The sequence below is a fragment of the Microtus ochrogaster genome, chromosome 26 (genome assembly GCF_000317375.1).
Source record: "Microtus ochrogaster isolate Prairie Vole_2 chromosome 26, MicOch1.0, whole genome shotgun sequence".
Lineage (NCBI taxonomy): Eukaryota > Metazoa > Chordata > Mammalia > Rodentia > Cricetidae > Microtus > Microtus ochrogaster.
Window position 1 is genome coordinate 13,436,225 of NC_022025.1, and position 8,577 is coordinate 13,444,801.

At 47.6% G+C, this 8,577-nt stretch overlaps 1 protein-coding gene across 1 annotated transcript in view; it reads right to left on the reverse strand.

Moving 5' to 3' along the window:
• The window catches only part of Fbxl13 (F-box and leucine rich repeat protein 13), a 143,697-nt gene that overhangs the window by 3,980 nt on the left and 131,140 nt on the right, over positions 1-8,577 (reverse strand). The window contains exons 18-19 of the mRNA XM_013350411.2: positions 7,036-7,170; positions 197-360 (exon numbers count right to left, since the gene is read on the reverse strand). Coding sequence (XP_013205865.1) covers positions 197-360; positions 7,036-7,170 — 299 coding nt within the window. The remainder of the gene's footprint in view (positions 1-196; positions 361-7,035; positions 7,171-8,577) is intronic.

The window sequence follows — 8,577 nt, forward strand, 5'->3', positions numbered from 1 at the left end:
CTCTCCCAGAATTTCCTATGGTACCGCCACACGCCATGCTCTCCCAGAATTTCCTATGGTACCGCCACACGCCATGCTCTCCCGGCATTTCCTATGGCGCCTCCACACGCCATGCTCTCCCGGCATTTCCTATGGCGCCTCCACACGCCATGCTCTCCCGGCGTTCCATGCCCTGCCGAACCCAGCTCTTACTTACATGGAGATGGACCTGCAGTATCGCATCTTGAGGATCCGGAGTTGTTTGCAGCCTATTTGAAGGTCCTGAAGGATCTGGTCTGTAAGGAGGATACAGCCAGAGATGTCCAGGATGTGCAGATAATGGCACTTTGCAGATAATGCCTCCAGACCTCCATCAGTAATCTGCGCACAGCCAGAGGAAGAGCAGTTACTGAGCAGCCCTGGCCCGCGGGACAGCTGTATTTAAACTTAGGGTGCTGTAATAAAATAGGATACATTAGGTGGCTCAGACATCAAGCACTTATTTCTTATCCTTCAGAGAGCTGGGAGATCCAAGACCAAGAACAATGGCTGCCCCTACAGTGTGTGATGAGGTGCAGGGTTGCAGATGGCTGCCTCATACCATGCTCTAGTGGCACGGAGAACTCCAACCAGCATCCCTCATGACCTCTTCTAAACCTGTCTCCCCCCCCCCCCAGTCCTCACTGTGGTGCTGTTACAGAACTCCAACCAGCATCCCCTCATGACCTCTTCTAACCTGTCTCCCCCCCCCCCCAGTCCTCACTGTGGTGTTGTTACAGAACTCCAACCAGCATCCCCTCATGACCTCTTCTAAACCTGTCTAACCCCCCCAGTCCCCACTGTGTGGCATTGTTACGTGGGCTGTTAAAGTTGGACATTGGTGGCCGGTGTGGGGGAGGGGACAAGCACTTGGCCATAGCAAACAAACCAAGGCCTTGGCAGGCTTTCAGGCTTTCTTTCCCGAGTTTATGTAGTGAGGAGCAGCAGGCTGCTTCCCACCGCCTGGCTAGCTTTACCCAAAATAATTACATGGAAACTGTATTCTGTTAAACACTGCTTGGCCCATTAGTTTTAACCTCTTATTGGCTAGCTCTTACATATTGATCTAACCCATTTCTAATATTCTGTGTAGTACCACGAGCTGGCTTACCAGGAAAGATCTTAACCTGCATCTGTCTGGAGTGGAAGAATCATGGCGACTCCCTGACTCGGCTTCTTTTTTCCAGCATTCTGTTCTGTCTACTCTGCCTACCTAATTTTCTGTCCTATCAAAGGCCGAGCAGGTTCTTTATTAATTAACCAATGAAATCAACACAAAACAGAAGACTCCCACATCACGTTTATTCCATGATAAGCCAAGCCTGAGGTTTAACTACTTCCAAATAAAAGTAGAAGAGTAAATTGCCTCCAGGGACACCACGGGGAGTCGTGATCTCGTTCTTTTTCACTTAAGCATGCCCTGGTCTGGATGAGAAACGCTGTCAGTTTTTCTTTAGCAGTGAACACTTGTGCATACTTGTGCAGTGGGGCCTTCCATGCTTGACATCCTCGGTGAAGCTCTACCAGTATGGAGACGTATGCTTAACAGCATTGTATTGCAGACCTACAAACATGCATTGCCTGAAGCTCTTCTCCATACGGGATCCAGCTTCCGTGAGAAAGGTCTGAACATCCCAGTGGCCGGTTCCAGAAAGGCAGAGTGGGCGTGGGGCAAGAGGGAGATGGACAGATGCCACAGACAGCGCAAGGCCCGCTCAGACGGATCTTGGCCGTGTTCCGTGATCTACAAGTCTGTCCAGCTGCCCTGCAGAGCTAATTCAACTCTATTGCTAGTTTACTTCACTGACTTGGGGTTCAGCTCTTGATTTATAGATGAACTGAAACTTGCAGAGTAATCTCGTTTACTCTCCCCGAAGGAATTTTCCCAACTGGATTTAATTTCCTACTTTATTTATGCATTAAAAAAACATACACAATGAGGTTTAGCTCATTGCTTTTTTAACGTAAAGTTAAGAAAATGATGCAGAAAAGCCTTTGGTTTGAAATGTATACTTTTTAAATACGGGAAAACAGATGCTGTCATTGTCTACGTATCCCCGTTTCTGGAACATGCTTGGACCCAAGGCTCTGAATTGTAACTGGTTCTCACAAAATTCCTCGGACATCCCTGCCGTGCTGTCTGGGTCTCTGCAGACCTGGTGTCGCTGAAAAGCCTCCTTCAGCATTATAGGACAATGAGGTGATGGGACGTGGAGGGGGAGGGTTTGACAAGGCCCTGCCTGAAAAGGAGCCCTCGTCCACAGTTCGGAAGTTCTGTGTGTCCAATAGGGAGGTGATGTCTGGGGGGTTATGACTCAAGGGCTGGAAGCTAGGGGGAGAGAGGAGCTGGCTAACATCCCCAACTTTCCTGGGAATACAAGATCCTGGCCTTGGCTCACTGGACAGATTGTTATTCCCAACACGGCTCCCTTGTGTCTCTGGAAAACTCTTTTGGTTTCTTTAAATTTATTTCCTAATTTGGAAGAAATAGAAGCATATTACCGTAAAGATTAGCAAAGGAGAAACAAAGTTACGAATATGCCACCTTAAAACATAACTACGTTTGAACATTCTAACATGTCTTAAGTTCTGGGAAATTTGAAGAAGGTATCAACATGCTAAAAACACTACCATCTTCTGCTTGACCTCTTGTTCCCTGTGATGCATTGCTGGCTAGAAGCAGCTCAAGGAGACTGTAGGAGGACAACACCATGTCCAGTCAAAGAACTCCTCAGTTGAGGACTCACGTACAGGCAGCTCTGAGTGGAGGCAGCAGGTGGCTGCAGCCACATGAACAACCCCGGCACAGTCACGGGTAGGAGAACCAACCAGACACCGGCCCAGATTGCTGGCGCACTGGATTGGGAGCAAATAAAATGGGAGAGGTCTGGGCTGCAGAGACGTCTCTGGTGTTGAGAGTGGGTACGCCCTTGCAGAGGACCTGTGTTTGGTTCCAGCTCCCATACCAGGCTGCTTACAACTGTCTAGCTCCAGTGGGAACGGCGTCGGTGGGCACTGCAGCCAGGTGCACACGCCTCCACACTGACACACGTACACACACACACAATTAAAACTAAAATATTTTCTAAAGTTTAAAAAGATAGGCATTGCCCAAGCCATCAATTTCAGCGGGTGATTGGTTGCATAGCAATATATTATATACATTATCCAACATCACATGTCAGGCATCTCATGCTGATATGATTTTTAAAAATCTATTGATCATTTTTCATAACCACTATAAAACCTCTGTTTTATGACTATGTTGAAATTTCTAAACGGAAAGGATTTCCAAGATTCCATTTCCTAATAGTTTTGTAATTTTCTGAAGAGTGCCGCCAGCTAGGGACCGTGTGTGCAAACGCATAAGGGCTCCAGGGTGGTCCCCACTTAAACCACGGCTTCTCCGGTGTATTCGTGAGCCTGGCAGTCTCCCAGTGGGTGCTGGATTCACCCAGGTGGCTCCTCCTCCTCAGTCGTTAGCTCTAGAGAACACCTAGACTGCAGAAGTGCAGCATCCTGAGCTGGGGGACTGGCTGGACACCCCGGCTCTGCTCCAGTCGCCCTGCAAACAGGGTGCCCCTCGGTGGCTCGACTTAGCTGTCATTTTCCCCTTCGGGATAAAACCCACGGGTAAGGCTAAGTGGCTTGGCTACAGTATGAGGGAAATCAGTGTCTGCTGAAGACTTCTTCCACTCTGGCGGCTGCTCTGGGCTTTGTGGGTGTCTGGTGGAGACTTTCCTCTATGGCGGCCGTTCTGGGCTTTGGGGAGTACTGACCTCATTTGGCCTTCGATCTCTCTGCAAATCATGCTTCATGGTACTTGCTATGTATGAGTGTGTTCTGTCTCAGACAAGTCGTAACCAGCCTACAGAGATTCTGCGTCCGGACGCCTGCACCCCCAACACAAATGTGGTTAACAGTTACCCCTTGCCTACTTGAGATTTTTTTCCCTTCAGGGATGAATTGAATAAATATCTCATTATTGTCATTGATTTCGTTCTTTTCCCCTTATTCTTTGTTTTGGGCATTTTTCTTTCTTTGGCATCTCAGTGCCATGGAGATGAGGGCCCAGCCCTGCCGATTGACCTGGAGGTGAGGGGGCTCCTGGGAAAAGCCAGCCTTCCCAGAGACAGGTAGAACAGACACTGAAATCGCCTGTGGGCAGCTGGAATGGTGAGCTAGACTCGCAACATACTTCATGGCCCCTCAAAAACAACGGGAGTAGAATTAATTAGGCAAAGTGAACCGAGTGAGCCACCAGATTGGCCCAAATCGATTTCCTTTCTGCTTCTGAATTAACTAGCACAGCCTGGATGGGAAGGCCACGCCCAGTTCTGACTGTTCCGAGGAATCCACTGCGCTTCCCTTTTCTTCCTCTCCTGTTAAGTACAGAGTGAGGCATTTGACGTCAGTTCATCTATGTCGGATATTCTTTACCGAAGGTGCAAGGGGAATCCCTTAGCTTCTAGAGGAATTCTGTCTCTGTAAAGAAGGAAGCCTCTCCTCTCTTCTCAGTGCTCTTTGGAGCCTTTGTTAGCAGAGCCCCAGGAAAGCCTGCCCTCATCTTCTGCCTACTTGGTGCTGTAGCTGGAGCAGTTCCCCCGAGTTGTGCCGTGAGCTCTCGTGGCCAACATGCAGAACCAGGTGGCCACTGCAGCTTCTCTTCCAGAACCAGGTGACACGGACCAGAAAAACATCGTTTCCCTTGTTCTGACTGAATACATTATTAAAAGAGATCGTGTAGCTGGGCATGGTGGCACACACCTGTAATCTCATCACTTGGAAGGCCGAGGTAGGAGAACAGTGTCTAGTCCACAGACAGTCTAGTCCATTGACAAGTTCAAGGCTAGTCTGGCCTAAGTGTAAGACCCTGTCTCAAAAAAAAGTTTTTCCTGTAAAGTTTCTGGCTTTAGTTTGCCCCTGCTTGCCACATCGTCTCCCCTCCTGCCTCCTCTGCTTTGTCTGAAACATTTGTGTGAAGACTCAGGAGGTTCCAGACCCTCAGTCCACTCAAGCCAACAGAAAAGCAGCTGGATTTGCAGCCCGTCAAGAGTGCACAGCCCCTGAGAACCCGGCGACGCTGTTCAAATAGAAGTCAGCGGGTGTGCGTAGCAGAACCAGCTTTCAGCGGCTTGCAGTTCCCAAGCATTTTCAAGGTCTCTTTCTTCTGCCTATTTTAACCACCTCCACAATCTCCCTGATAACATGTTTGGATTTTTAATCTTCTGTTTAGAGACTTCCTTGCTGGTCTGAGAATGCTCGACAGGCCATTTGTGATGAGCAGTGGAGGAGGGCTAGCACCTGAGCGGAGGCTGTGTGTCCAGCGTGGGCCTCTCCTACAGACCGAGTGCAGAGGCTGGGTTAAGAGTTCTCCATCTTTCTCTGGGGGCTGGCAGAGTCTCGGGAGAAGAGGCGTCTAATCTCCTGCTTGAAGGGAAGTTCTGGCAGCCACTTTCTGGATGCTGAGTGAGAAGAAAACTTGCCTACGTGTTTGCTCTATGTGTTCAGGGGCCTCGTTTCCCCTTTCACTTTTGTGCCCAAACTCACAGTTAAACGTGGTGTTTCCCACAGAAACTGTCCGCTGCTTTACTATCTCTAGATGGTGACAATTTTGCTCTCCTGGGGACGGTTGGCAGTATCTGGAGACATTCTTGGTTTTCAAGATGGAAACCCAGGGTCCAGATGCTGGGGGCCCAGTACCTAGAGGGCAGGGGTGTTAGCTATCCAGTGGTGACAGGACCACCCCCTCCTTGCAGAGAACTGCCTTGTCTGGAGCTTCCACACTGTTGGGGTTGAGAAAGCTGGATTGAGAAGGTGGTGCCCATGCTTCTGGTTTGGTTGGGGAGGTGCACCCCGAGGTATGGGGCAGAGGAGACCTCGGCCTCTGCTCTTCCAGAATGCTAACCAGGCTTGACTTTAGTCTCCTCCCACGGAGTCTCCTCCCTGAAGTCTACGGGACTGCTAAGCTTAAAACCCATCAGGTGTTCCCAGCTTTCTCTGCTGTGGCGTGGGGTTAAGAGCTGTCTTGGGTCACCTCAATTTGTCCAACTATTTTCGAATTCCCCCAGTCTCGTTGCTTGTTTCCTTTCCTAATTTTCTTTTCCAGATGGGCCCTACTGTTCAGCTGCAATTGTGATAGGGTTTCAAGAGAAATTGTATGTGTATGTTTGATCTGCCTTGTTAACCCAGACTTGGGTTTCTATAAGACAAAGAAAGTAGGCTATGTTGGACTTTGAAAGAAATAGTCTATCTTTCAAAACAAAACACAGGACTTCTGTGACCATTTCTGACCTCTTTATACACGGAAAAACGCCCCCCAAAATAAGTAATTTTACGTGCCAGCCATTTGCGTATTCTGATGGCTGGCAGTGGGCGGGTCCCTCCCCGTAGGCATTTGTACAGTCAGTGGTTATAGTAAGCATTGTGTCTTTTATAAACGAGTGTCAGGAAAGTAGCCAAACACTTGAAATTAAGCCTGAAGATGACTCCATGCCCTTTTGTTGGAATATGGGGACACGTCTGACCACCCCACTGAAGGGTCTAAAGATTTAACCCTTTACTTCCCATGCTGCTTATTATTTACTCTGGCCCAAAGTCAGTGAAGTTATGTGTTAACACTTAGTATTTTTTTTTTTTGTCCACGAGATAGGTAAATTGTTTCTGTCTGGTAGAAACCCTAACCCAACGTTCTGTCTGTATTGCCCTGTAGGATAGTAACCAATTTTAGATCTAACCTGAGACCCATAATTCAACCTTCTTTCTTCAGTTCCTACCCAGTGTTTTCTAATGCTCCATGCCCTGACTTTATTTCTCTCATTCATGAATCAAATGAATCTCCAGTACATAATTAAGTTTGCATGAGAATAATGCTTTGGATGTTTTTAAGTTCTACTTTGGCACAAATAAAATGCTCAAGCTATTTCCAGTTCGGCGACCGGAAGAAGCAGAGTGGTCCCACCCGCCGTGACGGAAACAAGGGAGTTCTCAGCGCTGCCCTCTGACTGCCGCACATACCTTTGGACATCCCGCGATGTTGAGAGACGTGATTCGCGTGCAGAAGATGGCTACGGTTTTTATAATTTCATCCGTGAGGTGGGCACAGAAGGAGACATCCAGGTGTTCCAGGTGCAGCGAGGTCCTACAGTACGACTGGAAGAGATTCCCAAGGCTGCAGGGTTTGCTTTGTGTCCCCCTTTCAACTTTCCCCCCTTGCTTTCCCTTAGTCTCTGTGGATCCAATACTGTGTCTGTCTGCAGCTAACTTACCTGCGCCGCGGTTTATTGCGTATTCATTTGGGACCCTTCGATATAGATTTTTGCCATGAACAAAACAAATAACAAAATATTACATCCAAAATCAGGTTAGTAAAAGATACACGTCAAATTATAAGTTTATCAATACTCAAATTCCTGCTAGCAAAATCCAGTTTTTCTGAAGTCACTCATGATGAAATGTGATTGGCGTATCAGTAATTAACAGGGTTATATTTGTCCAGATGATTGGAGAAAAGGGGCTGTGGATGTGAGAGCAGATGGCAGATACGTCAGGGGTGACGGTGGAAAGAGCATATTCTTTTTACTTTTTTCCACTGTGTACAACCTAGGAGAACTTAACAAACACTTTTGGAGCCCCCATTTCTCTTCTAATTAGTGTGAATAATACCTAGAGCGTAGCATTATTCTGAATTGCCAGCACGGTCATCTGTCACAGAGCAGCTCACCGCTTCCCTACGGCAATACCTGGACGGCCATCGGTGTGTGGCTAACGGTTAATTGGATAATGAAAGCATGGCACACAGAGACACTGGGATGTGTTAGGCCATAGAGAAAACTGACATCAGGAAATTTTCAGGGAAGTGGTTGAAGCTGGGAGGTATTGAATTGAGCAAGGTAACCAAGACTTAAAAAGCCAAAACCCACATAGCTCATCTATGGACCTTAGTGTATGACGTCCATCTGTGTTTAAACAAGTGGAGGTAACACGGAGCAGGAGGCCATGGGGTGGGGTAGGCGGGATGAATGATACCAGGAGGGGGAGGGGACAGGGAAGAGAATCAACAAAAACAGAATTTGCTTAAAAGTCCCACACTGAAACCCAGTACTGTCTGTGCTAATGTGCTAATTTAGAAAGACTCTATAACTCTGCAGAGATTATATAAGGACACAATGAGGAGCTGGAGGTATGGCTCAGCAGTTACTGTAGAGGACCAGAGTGTGGTTCCCAGTTCCCAAGACCAAGGTTCAGGGAATCCCATGCCCTCCTTTGGCCTCTATGGGCACACACACACACACACACACACACACACACACACGATGGAGGGAATAAAAATAAAATAATAAAGTCTTTAAAATAAAAATGATATTCAAAGAACAAAATGATTCACAAAAATAAAGCTAAATGTGTGACTGTAAAAATAGAATAAACCAAGACAAGTGGAGATTAGATGCCATGACTAATTTCAAGTGATACAAGAGAAGTCTGCCTCACCACAATAACCATGGAAACCATCAGCCACTCCCCCTTCACCACTGTAACCATGGCAACCATCAGCCACTC